The sequence below is a fragment of the Phalacrocorax aristotelis genome, chromosome 1 (assembly GCF_949628215.1).
Source record: "Phalacrocorax aristotelis chromosome 1, bGulAri2.1, whole genome shotgun sequence".
In the NCBI taxonomy this organism is placed as follows: domain Eukaryota; kingdom Metazoa; phylum Chordata; class Aves; order Suliformes; family Phalacrocoracidae; genus Phalacrocorax; species Phalacrocorax aristotelis.
In genome coordinates, this window is record NC_134276.1 from 146,023,246 (window position 1) to 146,044,930 (window position 21,685).

Here is a 21,685-nt window from a genome sequence, read left to right on the forward strand (position 1 = left end):
CGGTGGGAGGGGGCGGGGCCCCAGCACCGCACGCCCAGGTGAGAACGGGGAGCGGTCGGGGTACCGGCGCGCGGTGGGGTGAGAGCGCGCGCCCCGGCATTGACCGTTAGGGCGGTGGCGTGCGCCAGGGTTGTAATAGCGGTGAGGGTGGCGGTGAGGGTGGCGGTGAGGGTGGCGGTGAGGGTGGCGGTGAGGGTGGCGCTCCTTGCCCTTGGTGCCGCCTGGCTCGCCTTCGGCTTCCAGTGACCGAGGCTGAAACGGCCGGTGTAAATATATCTCTCCGCTGTCGGTTTGGCTTTTGTTTTTTTATCCCCTTTTATTGATTTTATTTTTCTCTTAAGGCGGCTTCTCAGGGCTTTATGGCTGGACTTATACTGGGTGATTTTTTTCTACTGCTGATACACCATGCTTGCGCAGTTGTTCTTGGTTTTACTCCCTAATTTTAAGGGTTGTGTGTTTATAACGCTCTATTCATGTCACTCAGAGCTGGGGCTGAAGAGCTGTAATTGGCAGGCTGGTAGAAGGCGGGGTGAGAACGCTTCCTGTGTTGGGGCACTGATTTAAATCTGTACAGGGTGGAAAGCGATGCCGGTTACTAACCTGTCTCTTTTCGGCATGGCCGGCGTCTTTTTCCTCACTTGTGGGCTGCTTAGAAAAGGCTGTAATGAAATGAATTCACGGGAATTCGGCTGTTTTTACAGTGAGGTAAAACTCCCTAACGGGTGAGATGCTTCCACTTGCCTTTTGTCCATCGTGGCTTGTAAGATACGGGTTTGTCATTATTTTATTTCTTAGGAGCTGCGTTTTTGAGGAATGGAATGGTAATAGGGGTCTTTGTTGGCAGCGATGGTATAGAATTGATTGTAGGGCATGTTGAGCTCCTCCTTTTAGAGACAGGAGCTAAATTAAAGACTTGTGGAGCTTTAGCAGCATATAGGGAAACATTTATATGCAATTTTCATTCTCTTCCTACTCCTTGGAGAAGAAAATGGCTTATGTTTCCCGAGCTACTAGCCTAGTGGTATCTGTGAGGTTTGTGTTTACTGGGGAGAATAGAAGTAGTTTATTGCGTTTACTGTGTGTCTGTTCCATGCTTGCTGATTCCTCTGAATGTCCCTGCTTGCTCTGTGCTTTGGGGAGAGTAATATTTCCGAACAAGCTTGTGCAAGTGGCAGGTGGTATAAAGACAGAACTGTGTAACTTGAATTGCATGGGTGCTCTGGACATTGTTACCTTATACAATCATCAACTTCTTTCTGAAATGTGGGCCTTTAAATTATTTTTAATCGTAACCTCTTCTGGCAAAGTCTGTTTTATCAACACATTCTTTTTTATATACATTTTCCCCCTGTTTATAGAATGCAGTAAAATATTTGTTATGTTAGGATCAGCTTGTAGTGAAGATCCACTGAATTTGTTCCCCTTCACCTTCCCTCGTATTTGGCTCCCTTGTATATAATAAATAGTTCAGAATTTAACAAGAATATCAAGTTTCTTCAGTGTTGTGTTGTTAGCATATCATGTGTCAGATAATGTTGTTCAAAAAATTAGCCAATAAATAGAATTCTGAGTTCATCTCACTGATGATCTAATCAAAACCAGTCCCCCTTCTCTGAACCAAACTACCTTTCTACTTTTTCCTAGAAGATCCTCTGAATGTTATGGTGGCTGCTTTTCTAAGGGGCACAATATAATTTGTTCAGACTTTGAAGAGACAAAAAAATATAGGTTGAAGGTAGGTGAATGGCTGTCTATATTAGACCATGTCTGTTGTAGAAAATTTATTACTTGGTTTCATGTAGAAGGCTGTAGCCTTAGAAATTGATTGTGAGTTGGTATCTGTCCCTTTTGCAGAAGGAAAAAAGTGTGTTTTCTTCTAGTTTGGCATATTTATGTAGGCAGATTAAATGAACCAGTACTTAAACTGTTTTATTAACACTTCCTATATTAATGAAGAATCTCTTTTAGTAAACTTGTTCTAAGTTTAGAAGGTTTACTCATGAAATCATTAAGTAATTTCTCTCTTTTTAAAATATATTTCATTTTATTTTTAGCAACAGTTGCTGGGTTAAATAAGGTCTCCTAAGGATAACATTCTCTAACCTCCAGAGATGGAAGCTGTTGCAGGTAATTCAAAAATAGTATTCAATGTGTTCATTTTGCTATCTTTTAGCTAACAGACACAATCACCTGATGTTATTCATTAAATTAATATAAATAGCACTGTATGCAGAAAAGAGTTTGTGGGGTCTATGCTATTATACATCAAATCTGAAGAAAAAATTCTTTTACTGGATGACTTTTCGTTTCTTAAATAAAAACTAAAGCAAAAGCAAGTTTGTCAAGGAAATTACTTGGTTTTCAATATTTTGAAAATATGCTTCATATTTTAAGATACTTTCAACTCTTTCCTGCTGAGTAACTGTGGGCGTTTAGGAAGGCAAATGTTCCTGTTCTGTGTCATTTAAAATGACAGTATCTTTTTTCTATATCATGAATTTTTGCTTCTATAAGCACATTATCATATTTGCTATGCTTGGACCAAAATCTCTTATTTTGCAGGGTGGGGCAGGAGGAAGACATTTCTTATGTTTTTCTGACCTGGCTCTGAAATAGCGATACAGGCTTGGCTGCTGTAGCATGCGTTAATTATTCTTTTAAACCCTGGGGACCGGATTTTAGAACACAATCTGTAATTCACGCAGATGCATATTAGGATGTGAAGAGGGAAATTCCCACCAAAGATTAACTTATGTAACCCAAGCTTTCAGGGAGTATTTGCCTCAGTTTTTTCAGATCTGAAGAATGGCTTGTGTTCACAAAAGCTTTTGTCTTCTGTGTTCAAACCTTGAAGTTCATCAGATCCTCTAGCTCTACATGGGAGGGAGATCTGGGTGCATGAAATGTAACTTTTTGCTAATGTCCCTATTTCCATCTTCAGAAGACCTTTACTTCAGAGATTAATGTTGCTTTCTGTTAAAAATGTTCTGATGTTGTGCTCACCTTGGAATTGGCTGGATTACTTGTCTTCATTGTAACGCTTGCAGCTTTAGTATCAGGGTGGATGCAGTATGGTTCTCACTGCTTAACATGCATCTGAAGAAAAGAAAATAATTTCAAGTGTTTCTCTGGAGAGGCACCACTTTTGAGAAACTGGATTGTGATATATTTTTTCTCTATTAATCAATGCAGGCAATGATAGTGTTGCATATCTCTCATGCACCGTATCGGAGATTACAACCTACGGTATACCTGGGTATATGTGATCTACTAATATAAGAAATAGATTGATAAGCCTTGATAAGTATTTTTACATGGCATGTACAATATTAGATGCTATAATCTTATCAGCTGGTCTGTCAGACTGTCTGTTTCTCTAGATGCTTCTGGTTTGTGTTTAAGTTTGATTGTTCTCAATCCAAATTAAATAAAATATCATTTAAAACTGGGATACACATACTACTGTAGTCTCCGTTCTGCCTTAACCTTCCTTTGCCTTTCAGTGCTAGAGGAGGTACTGGTTTCCATTGAAAATGAGCTGCAAGCAGTGGAAATGCAGATACAGGAGCTTGTGGATAAACAGCAGGAACTCCTTCAAAAGAAGATGAGAGTAAAGAGTCTGATAAAGCAGTCCTCAGGAGACTTGGAGGCAGGTGGGAGTAAAGACACTGAAACCTCAGCCGAGGCATGGAACAAAAAAGGTTTGTGGAGTCAAATTCAAATATTCTAACATAGAAGTGAACTCATTCATTAGGGGAAAAATGTGTTCATACAGAGTTTTGTTTCGATAACAATATTGCCCTATTTAATTTTGTTTATCTGGGTGACCTACCATCTTAGTTACACAGGGTAATGCTCTTACTTAACTCCATGGACAATCCTGAATACTAATCAGAGTTATTCTGGGCAGAATTACCACAAGAATGGCCTGTTATAACTGCTTTTACTCTTTTCATATTGCAAAGTCAAAACTTGATTTGATTTGTTACAAGAATCTCAGAGTAAATCTGGATATATAGCAATACTTATATTCCCCATTTATTTATTTATATTCTAAAAATAATTACTCTGGATCTTTTCAGGATTTTATAATAACAATCTTGGCTCTCAAAGTTACTTCTTGCTGTCTGTGTGTTTCTTCTTGCTTGAGTGGGCGGGACATTGGGTGTGTCTGCCATGGGTTATGCAGCCTCACCGTTTTATGAAATTATGCAAATTAGATGGATGCTGACTGCCAAAAGAAACACAGAATATGTTAGTACGGGAGAGTTAGTCCAAGTGGCAAATGCCCCACGGTGCTGTGAGGGCTGCTGTTCTTTTGGAAGTGCTGCCTTTCAAGTTAAATGTTAACTGAAGTCCTGGATAGCTGGTGGGTCTTGACCATGTTGTGCCTAGCCAAACTCAATTCAGATCTTTTTATTATTTTTTCCCCACTCCTTTTTTACTTCACTTACAATTTGGAAATGCATTGTTAGTTTCTCCCTGTATCTAGTCTATGTATTCTCTTTTTTGGCTTTTCTTCTTTAAATGAAATTAATTTTGTAGTCTAATCCATATTTGTCTATATTTGAGAAAAGTGTTACACATATGTAAGAATACAGATACTTTATAATTGCAGATTGATGCTATTGAACTAATCGATTTTTTGGGGGGTGACTCTGTGCCTTATCCTCTCCTCCTATGCTTTGAAAACTAACATCTTTGCAATCAGATGCTGTGTATGTGTTGAATAAGAACAGGAGCTAAATTTGGTCCGAGTGCAAAGCTCATGGAAGTCAGTGGGAGGCTTTTCTTGGTTTCAGAGAGCCTTGGATCTTGGCTGTGATCTCAGTAAATTAAGAAGCAACATCACCTCAAGTCCCAGAGTTAATTCTTGCACTGCATGTGGTGTACCCTGGAGTTCCTACAATTTTTCTCCATTTTAATTTTAATAATAGGAAAATGGTTAATATGCTTCCTGATGCATCTGAAGATTAAATTCCCCTCCCCCTTTTTTTAATAAATGCCCATTATCTCTGGAATGTATCAAAAAAACCAGTAGTCCTGCCTTCATTAGACTATTTGTAATAATTGCATTTGTATGAGGGAGGCATATGGGCAACTTAGTAGTGAGACTGTTGTAGGGCTCAGTGTCTGGTTTTATTTATTTTCAGGGTGGACTTGTCATTTCCATTTAATTTTGGACTAGTCAGTTACTAACTTGATCGTTAGCACTCTGAAGCTCTTCATCTGCTTGTGAGTTTTTAGCATCAGTTAACATCTATGCACAATGAGAGCCTTTAGTCTGGAGGCGGATTGTATTTACATTTCATAGACTTTTCAAAGGTGCACCTTAGAAATTAGTTTATACAGTCTCAGGTTGTGTGTAGCTTTTTGTGTGCCATCATTGAATCTTTGAACGCTTTACCCGATCTAAAATTGTATTGCTTCCGGATTTAGTTATTGTAACATCAATTGCCCTTCCTTCTTAAATTTTAACAAACTTGGTTATGAAACATGGTTTGTTTTTTCTTTTTTTTTTTTTTCCTTAACAGACTTTCCGTGGTATGACAAGATAAAAACTGCACTGCAAAGCAAGTTTAAACTCCAGAAGTTTAGGTCCTTGCAACTTGAAACAGTAAATGCTGCAATGGCAGGAAAGGATATATTTCTTGTCATGCCAACAGGTGGTGGGAAGAGCCTTTGCTATCAGTTACCGGCTGTCTGTTCTGATGGTATGTAAGGAAAGAAAAGGTCATATGTAAAGAATTGGATTTATTTTCTCCCTTTTATAGTATTTGGAGAGTGAATGTTATATTGGTGTCTAATATCATGATATGGGGGGGAAAAAGTGCAAAGATCTGAGAAAAATATTTCCTATAAATATTTGCTTTGCTCTCTTTATTTTCTCTGAAGGAGCAATAGCAGCTTTACAATCCATGTGCCTTTTAGATGTGATTTAGATTTCAGTAATTTATCTAGTTGCTTTCAATACATTATGTTATTAAACACTGCAAGAACTTTAAAAAAGTTTGTCACTAATTTTTTTCTGTCTTTCTCTTTTAATTCAATATGCAGACTATAAATTATTGAAGTATGGATGTCTGTTGTTTGTCTGTTCCACTTTAAAGTTTTAGCTTCAGATTATTTGGGAGAGATTTTATATATACTTTTAAAAAATAGGTATCCAATTGCATGGAATTTCACTTAGTTACAAAGACCAAATTTACCAATACCTGGCATTGCTTAGTTGTGTGGTAAATTAGCACCTCATGGCATGGATGTGAATCCAACTTGCTTTGTTTTGTATATTAGTTCATATACTCTGCTTGTTGTGGCTCAGTTGTTTGTGGTCTGGGTTCTAAGAGAAAGGTGCGTGTCACAGGCACACAGAAGTGTTCCCGTGTGACCTAGCAGTCGCTTATCAGCTATCGAGGAGGGGAGTCTGCTACTATGTATGAAGCTTAAGCTCACGTTTGGCAGTTCCTTCAGAACAGGGCTGATGTGTTAGTAAAAAGCATTAGAGGACATATTTGTCACATCTGAACTGTTCAGTTTGTGCAATGATTGATTGTTACAGGTTTCACACTTGTGATATGTCCTTTGATATCACTTATGGAAGATCAGCTCATGGTTTTGGAACAGCTTGGTGTTTCTGCAACTTTATTAAATGCTTCAAGCAGTAAGGTATGTTTAACTGCCAAGTCTTTGTAGTTCTTGTGGTGTATGTCCCAGCATCTTGCCTCTGTGTATGCTATTTGTGAATACTGAATGAATGACACAGTTTTATCAGCTAATGCCATTCTATCAATGGTGTCTTGCCAGCTATGTGCTACGATATGGATAATGTAAATATCCTGCCTACTTGTTTTAATGACAAGAACATATGTAAACCAACAGATTTCATGGAGTAAGTGGATTTTGTGGGGCTATTTAGAGGATATGAAGTACCTTTGGCTGATGTGTGTTGTAGATTCTTACTAAGTTTCTAGACTTAAGAGAAGATTGGAGTAGGTGATTCATGTCCACTAGTAACATGTTAAGCAGTGCAGGCTTTTACATATAATTGCTTATCTTACTTTAGGATGGTAAGCTGTTTGATCCAGAGGCCAAGAAGCAACTTATTTCCCAGGCTGTTGTTAGTCAATTGCTTTTTACAGTGAAATATGTTTTCCTGGCTACCAGGAGGCTGTGGTCATTAACATGCACATGACACTGGATTTCATAGGTTAGTGGCTTGATGCAATGTGACAAACTTGGAGCCTGCTTTGAGGTAGAGCACTTTGAAAAGTCAGTAATAAAGACTACAATTGTGTGTAAGAAATTATTTTACACTTGTGCCACAGACATGTTTGGTACATTAGAGTTTATTGGGAAAATAATGATACCATGCAATGAAGCAAAGACCAATATTCAATAGTTTACTTTTTCAAAGTTCTATGATGGATTTTTCCAAGTATTAAAATTAACATTTTTATATATAATGATCACCTGCAAAGACTTACAGTAGTGGTAAATATTATGTAACAGTTTATCAGTCTCTGTTAATTACCCCTTATATATTGTTAATAACCATTTTAAAATCTTAGCACTAAGCAACTTCAGTATATTGTTCTAGTTTGTTAGTCCCTGATTTCTCCTTTTGTTTTTAACAGGAACATGTGAAGTGGGTTCATACCGAAATGCTAAACAGAAATTCGCAACTGAAGCTCATTTATGTGACCCCGGAGAAGATTGCAAAAAGCAAAATGTTCATGTCAAAGCTAGAGAAAGCTTATCAAGCAGGGTGTCTTGCTCGCATTGCTGTAGATGAGGTCCATTGCTGTAGTCAATGGGGCCACGACTTCAGGCCTGGTATGCTTGTTAGAAATCCACTTTTTGGTGTTGTTCAGGCATCAGTAAATAATGGTTAGGCCTGAAATAAAGCCAGGTGCTTTCTTCATGTGTGAAGTAAATACTTAGCGTATGGCAAGTACCTGTGTTAGCTCAAGGACTTTAATTCAGAAATTAAAATATTCTTGTCCAGGAGCTAAGTTCATACAAATGGGAGCGATTTCAATGTAGATTTTGCTGTCAGTATTCTGAAAAACTCTTAATTAAGTTTACTTTAATTGGAGCTTAATGATATGAAAGTTTTTGGCTGCCATCTTTAATATGGACAATTAATCTACTGCTACATGAAAAAGTGTCATTCTCTACACGGCTCCCTAACACTCTGGGTGACAGAGGTAGAGCATTTTGTAAATTCATGAGATATATCTTAATCACTTCTAACGCAAGTAGAAACAAATGCTCTTGACTGGCAGAAAAAAAAAGTGTGCTTCAGCCTCTTTCCTATGTTGTCAGTTGAAGAAGACTTTTACTCGTTACTGTTTCTTTGCCATTGAAAGAAAATCTGGTTTGGTGCAATAGTAGCTGTAAAGTGAACCTTTGCAGTTCTGTTAAAAAGTGGTGTCTGAGCAAAAAGCCATGCCAGTTGAACAGGCAACATGGAATTTGGATGTGTACATCTAGCTGCATTTCTGTTCTAAGGCAGTGAGTGGCTGTAAGCACTGAGCCTTTAAAATCTTTCCCCAGCACAGTCTGGCCTATGTATCCAAATTCCACGTTGCTTGTTTATTACCAAAGCTGTGTTTACTGAAAAGCTCTTTGTAAAAACAGACCTGCAAAATACCCTGAATGTTGGTTAATGTGATGCCACTTATATTTTTCTAACTTTTGAAGAACTTCTATTTCAACATGTTTTGCCTTCTGAATTGTGGCTGCTTCTGTAAAATTCAATTAGAAGAGAAATCATCTGTTTTGATAAGTGCAACCTTCTTACTACTTCATTTGGATGTATAAATTAGTTCTGTGGTAAATTGATCAGTAATAATATTTATTGCAGTATTACCCCATTGAACACTATCTACATCAATGTCTTTTTTTAACTTTGGGTCTATGGTATTGAGAAATCTTTTCTTTCCCCTTTTTGTTTTCTTGCTTAGACTACAAGTCTCTTGGTATCTTGAAAAGGCAGTTTCCCAATGCTCCCTTGATTGGATTGACAGCAACTGCTACAAATCATGTTTTAAAGGATGCTCAGAAAATTCTGCACGTTCAGAAGTGCATTACCTTTACTGCTTCTTTCAATCGGCCCAATCTTTACTATGAGGTATGTCTTATTACCTGTTTGTTTGACTGTGTTGCAGTCATGTTATCTTCTGCAAGTTACGGCTGGTGAATTTTAGAATAGATTTTCAATTATACATTTTAATAGTAAATAGCTTTTCAACTGAATGATGGTGTTCTTTCATGACTTCATCTTTCTGAACTTAGTGTCATCTGCAGAGGAACTTGAGCTGCTCTCTTTGTGAGCAAGGCTTAGCAGATAGGACTGAGCACAAGGGAGAGGCAGGTAGCAGGCTCAGACTGCTACAACCTGTTGGAAGACGTGTCATGTGATTACAGAAAGTTGTGAATTATTGTCTTGTACTGTATTTTCAGTTTGGCCACAGGTTCTTTTATTGTTCTTTATAGGAAAACTTGTGATTTTATTTTTGGTGTTTTTTTTTTTTCCTATGGGCTTTTGAGATGTAATCTGACTGTATCCAAAGAGAATATAGTAATTTCGGTTAAATGGCAGAAGAGTTGTGTTTATTGTACTGGAGGAAGTAGAATAATAGGATTGTTTGACAGACTCTGTGCCCATGTGAAGAACTCTCTGGCATGTGTCTATTATGTTTTTGAGGTTCGCCATAAACCTTCAAATAATGAAGATTTCATTGAGGATATAGTTAAGGTGATTAATGGAAGATACAAAGGACTCTCAGGTAAAATGTGTAAGAAAAAAAGCACGTTATTTTTTATAATCTTAAGCATTATGTTGGTTTTTTAATCTTAAGTGTTACAGGGACGTTCTCAAGTGATCCTGAAACATGTAGAGGAATCCTGCCTTCACCATACAGTAAACATTCAGCATTAAAACAAATGAAAATTAATAAGATCCGTTACCTTTACTAATTACTCTTTTCATTCATTAGTGTTGAAATGTCTTTACTTTTATCTTCTGAAGTATTGAAATATAATGTTGATGTATGTAAAACAATGTTTACATAGATAAGAATAATAGCAATTTTTAAGATTGTGATAACCAGGCTCAAAAAAGGTTAACTAAAGGTTCTTAAATCATACATAGTCATTTAGTATCTTTGTGTCAGGATACTTATCTTTAACACTTCTTTTTCATATTTGATTATAAGATTCATGTATTATTTACTGCCCAGAATGGGTGTGGTGGGGTGAATTGCGCTTTTGTGATGAAAGCAGAACTGCAAAAGTTGGCCTTTGTGTAGTCCATAAATTATGTAATGCAAATAAAGAGGAGAGCCATTTTACAAAGGCAACAGAACTCGGTTTTCTGGAGCAGCAGACTGTCCCTGTCTCTGCTGTGGAACTCTGTGGCTGTGACGAGCATCTCCCCAAATACAGACTGTGCTAAGATGATCACAAATTACATCGCTTTGTGTGTAATCCATGACTTAGCCCAAACCAACTAATGACAAAAAGCAGATTCATCTGAAACCTCAGGTGAGATGTCATAAATGTCATAGGGAACAGCACTCCTTTACATAAGAATTAATAACCATTGTCCTCCATGAACATTAATAGAATGGTTCCATGATTATGTGGGTCAGCACCCATATCTTCTCTTTAGCCTACAAGTCAAAGCTGATAATTGAAGTTCCCTTCATGGCTACCAATACTGCAGACTGAATAGGCACAAACATTGTTTACTGGTTTTTATTTACTTTTAAGTTAATAAAGCTTTCAAAGTTTTTTTTAAAGAATTGGGGTGTGTTTGGTTTTTTTAAGGTGTTACCATAAGTCATCTTTCACTTTTGTGCAGGAATTGTTTACTGTTTTTCTCAGAAGGATTCTGAGCAAGTTACTGTGAGTTTGCAGAAACTGGGAATCAAGGCAGGGACTTACCATGCAAACATGGATGCTAAATATAAGACCAAAGTTCATAAAGGATGGGCAGCGAATCAAATCCAGGTTAAGTAGATCCTCTTCATAGGCTTACCCCTTTTTAAACAAATTGTGTTTTGGTACCTTGATGGTTTCTTAATCATATTTCAGGTTGTAGTGGCGACTGTTGCTTTTGGCATGGGAATTGATAAACCTGACGTGAGGTTTGTAATTCATCATTCTATGAGCAAATCCATGGAGAACTACTACCAAGAGAGTGGACGCGCAGGTATTGTAGGAAATAGCTTTTGCAAAGAAGCCATTTACATCCATTAAACCAATAAAATTGTACTTCGATTTTAGCTGTTCGTGCAAAGTGTCTTGCCTTTGAGACCAGTTCCAAAGTGTATAATGCCACTCTGCCTCGGTAAAGAGGCTTTAGAACAAATATGAACTACATGCATGATCTCAGGCCTCTCTACTGCAGTGTAGCAAAGGATAACTTAGTACCTAGCCCTTTAATCTGCATTTTTTAAATTACTTTATTTTTGTCTCGTAACATGACATTGACTGATGAAATGTACGATACAGAAAGGATTTTTTTTTTTCTTTGCATAGCAACTGGGATGCACAATTTGCTCAGATTGTCTCTAGATGATGTTTTATCTCTATGAATTTCGGTGCACATGGAAATATGAGTGGGATGGGGTGTCTGGAGCAGGGAATTTCAAGGACTGCTCAATGTAAAGCAGCACTAAATAGCTGTTGTGGCTAAAAAATAAAAGGTGATGTGGTGTTTTGTTTTGATTTGGGTGTTTTGACCTTGTGCATTGTTACTTTTTCAAAGACAGATTTGAATCTGTGTGGAGGAAAGCTTTTTAAGGATCCTGAGGAGCAATTGGTTGAGATTTTTAACTATGCCTGTATGATAGAAACTGGCCTTAATGATGGCCTGAGAAATACAACAGACATCAAAATTTGTGGGAGTTTGCATCTGCTTATGCTAGAGACAAGGGCCGTATAGGTGCTGAAATAGTTGTTTCACAATGTTAATCAACTTGGGGTGATTAGAGACAGCTTTTGTGTGTTTCTTTCTCATAATTTGATTGAAATTATATTCTTCGGGGGAGGGGGGGAAGGGTTAATTAAGCAATTAAGCTGCTTATTTGCCTGAACATACTACTTATATTATGAAACCCTCCTTTTTCCCCTTGACTGCCCATCCAAGTGAAGTAGTTCCTTTCTGTTATATGTTAAGCTTTTTAAAAGTTTAGGGTTTTTAGACCTTTTCTGCTCTCTGGATCTTGTAAACAGCAGGAGGGCACCTGTCAGCACATCACTGTGGGGGGTGGGCAACAGGAAGGAAGAGATCATCTGAGTTCAGCTATAGGAGAGGGCTGGTTTTAAGTGGAATATTTTGTTAAATCATACCTAATTCTCTCTTTATTTTTTTACCATTAATACCTCATAAGGTATTTGAAGCTCACAGTATCTTATAATTAAATAAGAATTAGGCCTCAAGATGTATTTGGCTAGGATTTTCCAAGAGGTGTTAGGGTGAAAAAATAGTGATTTCGCTAACTTTTTGTATAACATTAATATTTTGTTTTAGTTGTTAAAGAGTAAAAATCTTCACTGTGTAGTATTTTCAGCTTGCTTGATTCTGTAGTTGAAGACTGTTCTAAATCTACTCTATTTCTAGTCTATACCATGCTGTGTTCTATTGCCTAATAAGTTACGCTTGATATTCTGTCACGTCATGTACTCTCTATATAGCAGGTGCTGAAGCCTATGCAGATAAGAGTGGAATTTATACCACAAAACACTATACTTAAAGTAAATCTCTTCTAAAGTTTGAAGCTTAAATTTCTCATTTGTTTTAATGCGTTGCAGGTAGAGATGACCAAAAAGCTGACTGCATTTTGTATTATGGTTTTGGAGATATATTCAGAATCAGCTCAATGGTAGTGATGGAAAATGTAGGGCAAGAGAAGCTGTATGACATGGTGTCTTACTGCCAGAATATGAATACGTAAGTTAACCATGGTGACTTGGTTGCTTAGTTTTTAAATAGTTAAGTTACTCTTGTTGGGTGTTTTAGAGGGTATTTAAAAAAAAAAAAAAGCACTGAACAAACAACTCCACAAAACCAACAACAACAACAACAAAACAAGAAAAACCCACTACACTGTAGAAACACTTCCATTGTAACAGGTTTGAGTTTGGATTTTGTGGTTTGGCCGCTCAGTATGTCTGGTCTTGCACATAACTGAATGTTGGTGTGTTGATTGCCAGCTTCAGGATGAAGTTCTGGAAGCAGTTATGTTGAGATAAAATACCTGTCAACAAACAGTGTTTAGATTTCACATCCCATTCAGAACAAATACTGGAATGCTTTGGTTTTTACTCTAAGGTACCAGTGTTTCACAGCCATACAGGAATCTGCACATGTTTAATGCTTCATCTGCTGCACTGAGCTGTGTTGAATACTTGATAGAAAGCACTTGTATCTGTTGTTGTGGACAACTCGTGCATTCGGTATAGCCTTTGTTGGCCTCAGTTAAGAATTAGTTCATGTTATGATTTTTCATTCTATTGGAATTTGAGATTATACTTCTCTGCTTTAACCAAACTGTTCCTACGGCTGCGTTTAGTATTGCTGAAAGCTACTAGTTACTTCTATTAGTGTAACTGACAGGGAATACTGTGTTTGTTTTGTGATTTTTCCTGAGGTAATTCTTCTGCTTGTTTTGAGATATGAGCTGACCAGGGGACCTCCTTTTTTGCCACTTTTATGATTTATGCCACAGGTGTTTACATTTGTGTTCTATAGTGCCTCTTTGCTCTCCGTTCCTTCAGGTGCCGCCGGGTCCTCATAGCCCATCATTTTGATGAAGTATGGGATTCTGCAAACTGCAACAGAATGTGTGATAACTGTTGTAGAGAGAACTGTAAGTAAATTGTTTTTATAACTAAGGACAGAGAACATGGAGAAGGTTGGCTTAAAGAAGTGTCTGGTTTAGATAAGCTGTGAGCAACTTCTGTAAAGTGTGCTCATAATACTGCCTGTTTCCAAGGTTCAACTTTTGTTATGAACAGCAGTTTTTGGTGGCTTAGTGTTGCCAAATACAGGGTGTTTAGCAGGATACTTCCTGGTTTGGCTTTTTGCCTGAGGCCAAACACTTTGGTGTTGTTCAGGCTCAGCCATTCATGTGTTCCCAAAAGTGAAGCTGCGGCAAGGGTGAGATTGGCTTACTTAGCTGTTTTAAAAAGATTCTGGTGTACGTTGGGTGTTGGGTATGAAAACGTTTTTTTGAGGAGTTTCTTGCTCTCTGCATGCATAACTGTTCACAATTAGGCTCTGAGAAAGCACAGTTTCCACATGTCCTTTTACAACTTTCCTGGTAAAATTTCTGAGGATTTCAGTGCTGCATGCTCATGAAGCTCACCTGTGTCAGGACTGTGCATGGCAGTTGTGTGGAACAACTGAGCACACTAATTCAGGATTTTGCCATGTGGTAGCCTGAACAACACAACATCTGTCTAGTGTTTGCTCTTCCTTTGGAAGAAAGTTGGGATCATAAGAGGGAAGGTGTGTGGGACAAACAAAGAGGGAGTGTGGGAGATAGGCTGAAACAAGACCTGTCGCATGGTAAAGGAGAATGGTTTCAGCAGAACACGGTTCTGGGACTTAAGCTCTTTTACAGCTCTGCCTACAAACACCCTAGGCAGTGTTGGGCAGCTGGCGTAAACTACACTTTCATCGGTGATCATTGGCTGCTTTAACTGTTATTTTTGGTACCTGTCCAGAAAGCCATAAGTCTCTGAAGATGCAGGAAGTATCTTTTGCTGCATGTACTAAGTGAGAGCTGTGGTTTAGACGTAGGAAGTCTCATACAAAGCTAGAAGGCTTTGAAAAGAGTGCTGAGGAAAAGTTGGTCTTGGGCATCTCTCTTGGACATGGAAAACTGCCTTAAATTTCTTTGAGTAACAGGTGAATTCTTGTAATATGTGGAAAATACATTTCATACCTCACATCTGTTGCGAAGCATTTGGTGTAGTGATCAGCACTTGAAAAACTTAGGAACAACTCTGTGTTCAAAGCTGTTCTCATAACTAGATTTTATTTCCCTGTACACTTTTTGGGGGGGGTGTCTGTGTAAAGTAGACCAAGAAATTTAACCTCTTTTGTTCTTTATATAGTTAGTTTTATAATGAAACTGTTTTGAAAATCATGGAAGTAACACTGTCTTGCTATCTTCTAGTTGGAAATGAGGCTTAGTTGAAATTCATACTGGGATCAGAGGTTGAGAAGGGTACAGAGCTTCCTTGTACCCAGGACTTACAGGAGCCATGTGACAAAGTATAGTTGAAATCTACCTTATTTACTGCTGGTATACCCCCAGCATCTTTTGATATATAAGCAAGGTCTGAGGATACCTAGCAGTAGTACTAGTTTTTCAGTACTTGATTCTTAGTGTTGGAGCAAGCAGTTGGGGTAATTCTATGCCATGTTCTGATCATGCAGTAGAAGCACGATCATTATGTACTACATGGATGTGTTGGCGTTTAGAGTAATTAGTCATGATGAAGCTAATTTGTATAATGAAATTGATACTTTTTTTCTGTCTCATTTTGTCCATATCTTGAGAGAAGCAATGTCTCGCTTATATTCTTCAATTCCTCTTTGGTCTCTATTCTTTCCATAATAAATATTATGGGTGAGAAAAAGGAATCCAGCTACAGAGAATCATAGTAGCTACCTTACAAATTTTATACTTTGTAAATGCTTCTTTGAAATAATTTGTGTGGTTTGTAACATAAAATACATGTAAAAGTGTTTGCAGGATTGAAGTTCTAATAATGAAATAGATAAATGTAAGTTTGAGTACAAATATATCCTAATTTGACTGAAAGTTACAGCTTTGGTTTTTTATACATTTATATATTTATAGTTACACATATATGCACTTTTATATATATGTACACCTAGTGTAGATATGGATACTATCCAAATAACTATAACTTGCTCTTTAAATATTACTTCACTTCTGTTTGTAGCATCTGAGAAAATTGATATAACAGGATACTGCAGGGATCTAATCAGGATACTTGAGCAAGCTGAAAACATGAGTGAGAAGCTCACCCCGCTGAAATTAATTGATGCGTGGTCTGGGAAAGGTGCATCAAAATTCAGGGTGGCTGAAGTTACTCCGCCAAAGCACCCTCGAGAGGAACTGGAGAGAATTATTGCGCATTTACTGCTGCAGCAGTATCTGAAGTATGTAAGACAACTACTTCTTTTTTTTTTTTTTTTTTAAGCATCTAGTAGTAATTTTTCTTTACTCTCATGTTAATTCTGTAAAATATTAATGGATACATTCTGTAGTCTCATTTTTAGCCTTTATTTCAGATGCATTTAACATATTTAAAAAACCCTCAAAAGATTACTATATTTCTACTTCAAAGTGTTAAAACAAAAGTTGGAGGAACATTTGAAATGCTGCATCTCTTGCAATTTTAAAAAGCTGAGGTCTCTTGTATTCAAGTTGAACCTTTAAATCTGCAGCAGGCTTCATTCTGGAGAAGTCTGCTCTTTATACACTCTCATTTACATTCTGTGGCCAAGGAAAGCAAATGGGGTTGCCCAGGTGACGTCTAAATCAGGATGGGCTGACAAATGCGGGAAGTGGTACTCAGAAGTTTTAAGGAAGGATAGTGAAAATAACAACAGTGCTTCTCTTGTAACCTTGGATGTCTGTGTAGTATGTGGTTTGTCTTTTCATATAGTTTTAAAACTTCCGAGAGTAAGTACTGATCAAATATCTAGTCCATTTAATTTTGTCTTAAATTTTTTGTTTTGCATATGTTTGTACAGCTGACTCTTTACACTTTTAAGAGGGTGGACAGATGACTTTTTACATCTCTTTTCCTCATTTTCCTCCATGTATTCTGACAGATGTGTATTCTCTGTGTGTGTGTGTGTGTGTGTGTGTGTGTAAAGGTCAACAAACTGAACTACGTTAAGTGTTGGCCAGACTCGCTGTACATTCAGTGACTATCCACTTGAATAGTTAAAGCAGAATCAAGCTGCTATTTGGAACCCTTCTGAAGAAGGGTTAATGTGTCCCATTTTTCCTTTGCATGGTCCAGCCTGTCTTTGTCTCCAGCTTTCTCTTGTAACACTGATTTAACTTATACAGGGAGGACTTCAGCTTCACAGCGTTTGCTACAATATCCTACCTGAAGATAGGACCAAAAGCAAGCCTGCTGAAAAATGAGGCACACGTCATCACTATACAAGGGATAACAAACAAAAAAAGTGTTTACAAGGTATTTATATCTGTAGTGACTTGTTGTATAGATATCTTTTCCATTATAGTTTATTTTAATAGTTTAGTATCTGCTCAATATATTTTTCACATTAACACAATCAACAGGATGTAAAATGGATCTCATTATCTTCTTTTATGTGGGAACACTGAAGAAGAAGGAAAAAAATGTTAAATTTTAATAGAGTTGTTTATAACTTACAGGACAAACCATCTCAATCTTCGAATTCGAAAGCAAGCAGAGGAAACATTCAGACTATTTCAAAGACTGTCCAAGATTCAGCGGTGAAGAATTCACAGGAACATAAACGGCCTAACTGTGGTTCTAACTTAAAAGCAAAGAAGCTTAAGCTTCAGGCAGGTGGAGATGACCAACCAGTAGTGCTTGACTGAGTTTCACAGACTACATTTAGGATCTAATCGTGTTTGCTTCTCCACGGACAATGCAGTGTGTAAGTCCAGTTTGTTTTAGTAATGGTATTTTTTGTGCATTTTTTTAATAAAAACAACAGGGAAACAAGTATCTTTAAAACCCTCAAATCTAGAAAAAGTCTAGTAGTCAAGAGAAAAATACTTCATATCAAAATAACTGGTGCATATATTATGATAGAGCAACAACTACAAAATGTAAATAATTACCATGTTGCCTTTTCAACTCTTTTGGAAGTGTAGTGTACAGTAACATTACCGCAGCATCACGTGGGCTGGAAGGGACTTGCATAGATCATCTAGTCCAACCTCCTGCTCAGAGCAGGTCCAGCTGGAACAGGGTGCTTGGGGCTGGATCCAGTTAAGTTTTGGCCATTCCCATGGATGGAGATTCCACAACCCATCTCAGCACGTGTTCCAGTATTTGACCACCTTCATGACCAAAAAAAGAAGAAAGGCTATTTCTTAGAGCTAATTATTATCTCCTGTGTGGCAACGTGTCTGTTGCCTCTTGTCCTATCACTGTGTTCTGAGAAGAGTCTGGCCCCATTGTGGCTATGCTCTTCCAGTAGGTAGCTGAAGACAACAGCAAGATCACAATTGCTCTGCCTCCCCTCTGACTTTCTTCTTGAATCTGGAAGAAATTCCATTCTCTGCTTCTCCTCTCTGGGCACCTAGGCAGCTCGATATGTTCAGGCAGGATCAGTGTGTTTCCCTTACTGGGAAGTGCAAATCTTAACACAGCACTCTAGCTGTAGTCTTGCAAGTGCTGAATACCCAGAAAGAGTCATTTCCCCCAAACTGCTGGTTAAGGTTTTGTTAACACAGTCTATTATGCAGTTGTCATCTGTGCTGCAAAGGCACACTGCTGAATCATGTTCAGTTTGTTATCTACCAGGAACCTGGGTCCTTTTCTGCAAAGCTGCTTTCTAACCGGTCTGGCCCAGCCTGTGCTGTTGTGTGGTGTTACTCCATCCCAGGCACAGGAGTTTGCTTTTGCCTTTAACTTAAGAGGTACCTGTCAGCCCATGTGTCCTGCCTGCCTAGGTCCCTCTGAGTAGCAGCCCTGCTCTCCAGTGTATCAACAGCTCTTCCAACCTTGGTATCATCTGCAGACTGGGCAGAACACACACCATCTCTGTATCCACGTTGTTAGTGAAGACCCTAAATTATATTGGCCCCGGTACTGACCTGTGCGCATTGCCGCTAGTTAGTGGCCATCAGTTGGGCTTTGTACCACAGACCCCAGTTCTCTGAGCAGGTGGTCCGTATACCTGTCTACCTACCTTGTTGTACATTTATCCAGTATATATATCTCACTGGTATTTTTAGCTGTAAGGAAATTATAGATCGTGTCAAAAGCCGTGCTGAAGTCAAGGTATACAACATCCATTGCTACCCCCTTATTCACACAGTCAGTTATCTCGGTCAGTCTGGTTGATCGGGTACGCTTTGCTTCTGGTGTATCGAGCTGGCTGTTCCAGATCACCAGGAGTATTTGCTCCTGAAGTTTTCTGGGGGCTGAGGTGAAGCTGACTGGAATGTAACTCCTTAGGCCCTCCTTTTTGCAGATGGGTGAGATACTTGCCTTTTCCCAGTGGTCAGGAACCTCCCCCAGTCTCCAGGTCCTCTCAGAAGTGGTAGTCTTGCACTGACCTCAGCTCGCTTCCTCAGCACTGCTCAGCACAGCCCATCCAGTCCTGTGGATTTGCGTACAGCTGGTTGGCTTAAGTAATCTGTAACTCCATCCTCAGTGGAGGATCCGCTGCTTTACTCTCACAGACTGTTAGTAGGCTCGGGGACCTGGGAGGTGTGAGGGCAAACCTCTTCAGTGAAAACGAGGCAAAAACTGCAAGTACCTCAGTCTTTTCCATGTCCTATGTCACTAGCCCCCTTACCTCCCCGAGCAGTGGCACCATACTTCCCTTTCCTTTCCTTTTGCTGCCGAGGTACTTAGAGGTTCTTGTTGCCTTTCACATCCTTTGCTAATTCCACCTTCAGCTGAGGTCTTATATTTCTCTCTCCCTGCATGCTTAGGCAATGACTCCACTTGTCTCATGTACCTTCTTCTATTATCTATAGACTACTAGTAGTGTTTGAGCTACCTGAGGAGTTCTCTGTTCACCCACGCTGGCCTTCTGCTACCCTTGCTTGACCTTATGCACATGGGAATAGACTATTTGCATTTTGAGGAGGTTGTGTTTTGGAAATCAAGCAGCTCTTCTTGAGCACCTCTGCTGTCCAGGGCAGTCTCCCTGGGATCCTGACAAGCAGATCCTAGGACAAGCTGAAATCCGCTCTCCTGAGGTCCAGGGCAGTGGTTCTACTATGTCTTCCTCACCTCTCTCTCGAGTTTAAAATTCTGAATCACACAGTCACTGAGTAACATCTGGCATCTGGGTACCTAGTAAGAAACAAATCTGTTGATGTCTCCAAGTCAATGAGGGTCTCTCCCCCACAGGAGGGATGCTGTGGTAACTCTCATATTCCTTTTCTTCATTGTGTGAATGCCTGGCTCAGGTGCAGGTGGCATCAATGCATTCCTTCGGGGAGTTGTTATCCTCACCTTTCTCAGGGCACTGTACCTACTCTGCAACAGCAGAGCTGCGGGTGGAAAAGGAGCCCTTTTGTGTCACTGGAAGCAAGAGGTTTCCAGCCTTCCCTCCTGTGGGAGCCTCCATCCACAGCTCCTGTGAGGGTTGTCTCAAAGTTTTCCCTCCTTGGCAGTGCAGGCCTCGGGTGGTCCTTAGCTCTGCAGCATCTCCATGAAGACCCTGCTACCTCCTGTTCCTCCTCCCGGCTGCTACGCACACTGCTCACCTCCTCCTGCAGCTCCTTCACCCAGCGACTCTGCACTGCAACCAGAGCGTGGCTCCCACCGGCGAGGCTGCTGCCGTCAGCCCCACGGGGAGGCATCAGGCAGCGGGGCCCCGGGCTGCAGCAGCACCCTTCGCTGGAGCCCCGTGTGGGTCAAAGCCTCTGCTGTGCGGGGCCGGCTGTCTCAGCCCGGGTGGAGCGCTCGCCGTTCACCATTGCCACAGTTTTAAGCAGAGGCATGGCCCTTCTCTGCAATACTTCACAACTACCACAGCCTGTTTGAGTACTGAGTGGACTTTAGAGAAGAATTTCAACAGGGCATTGTTATAGCATTGCACTACTTCTGACTTGTACAGATCTTTGTGAAATATTGTATGTATTTATCCCTTTAAAATGTCTGTTGCTCTTAAAACTGGATTTCTCTAGCTTGTTATTCAAACATAAAATTACCACTTCTGTGCTTTTCAGAAGTACCTAAATTTGTTTAAAAACAAAACAATGCCTTGATGAGTTTGGAAAAACACGAAGTGCTACTGCAATCCTTGTGTTTCGTTGCCAGTAAGGCCTGGTTACTGCTGAGAACTTGATGCTTTCAGTTCTGTTGGGGTTGGTCAGAGCTGGGAGCAAGAATAGCTGGGTTGAGGGAAAGGGCCTGAAAAGCAGCTGTGGCCACATTGAGTTCCTGAGTGGCAACAACTGCTGGGCGTTGGTTTTGTTTATGCCTAACCTTTAAGCACTGCCGATGTCGTGATTTTGCTATTTATTCAAAAGAATCTTTGAACCACATAAAAGTTACAACTCGGAGGGAGTCCTCCTATCCTTGCCCCTCTAGATTTCCCATCTCATTTCTTCTAAACCAGCTGAGGATGTATATTGAGCTCCTAATTCTAGGACTGTAAAATGGTGCTGGATAAATTCAGTAATCAGGAAATTACCCTTATTAGCTCCTTTGAGCCTGATCTTAACCTAGAACCAGGTGACCTCCCTTCTCTCACATGCACTTTGAGAAGTTGCTAGAACCATGTTGTCATCTTAATATTTACATTTGACTAACTGCATACCAGGAAAAGCTTCATAATAAGGGAAGGCTCCTTTGCAGACAATAAGCAGACTTGAGGGAAGTTATACTCTCTTCCAAGCAACGAGCAAACCATGCAGCTTAGCGCTGTTCCACATTT

At 39.3% G+C, this 21,685-nt stretch overlaps 1 protein-coding gene across 5 annotated transcripts; it reads left to right on the forward strand.

Moving 5' to 3' along the window:
- The first annotated feature begins 9 nt into the window (after positions 1 to 9).
- On the forward strand, positions 10 to 21,006 carry RECQL (RecQ like helicase). Of its 5 annotated transcripts, none has more exons than XR_012663757.1 (17): positions 10 to 38; positions 1,645 to 1,735; positions 2,055 to 2,127; positions 3,504 to 3,701; positions 5,535 to 5,714; positions 6,560 to 6,666; positions 7,635 to 7,833; positions 8,967 to 9,133; positions 9,710 to 9,791; positions 10,868 to 11,016; positions 11,101 to 11,218; positions 12,823 to 12,961; positions 13,789 to 13,880; positions 15,991 to 16,210; positions 17,133 to 17,262; positions 17,466 to 17,713; positions 20,418 to 21,006. XR_012663757.1 is itself a non-coding variant. In XM_075114389.1 (16 exons), the coding sequence occupies exons 3-16, from the start codon at positions 2,112 to 2,114 to the stop codon at positions 17,652 to 17,654; spliced, it is 1,986 nt and encodes a 661-aa protein (XP_074970490.1). In that variant the 5' UTR covers positions 20 to 38; positions 1,645 to 1,735; positions 2,055 to 2,111; the 3' UTR covers positions 17,655 to 21,006. The 5 variants fall into 5 exon arrangements, 3 of the variants coding, with proteins under 3 accessions (XP_074970500.1, XP_074970490.1, XP_074970483.1); XR_012663758.1 differs by having other exon boundaries at positions 20 to 38; positions 20,423 to 21,006; XM_075114389.1 differs by having other exon boundaries at positions 20 to 38; positions 17,466 to 21,006.
- The last annotated feature ends 679 nt before the right edge of the window (positions 21,007 to 21,685 follow it).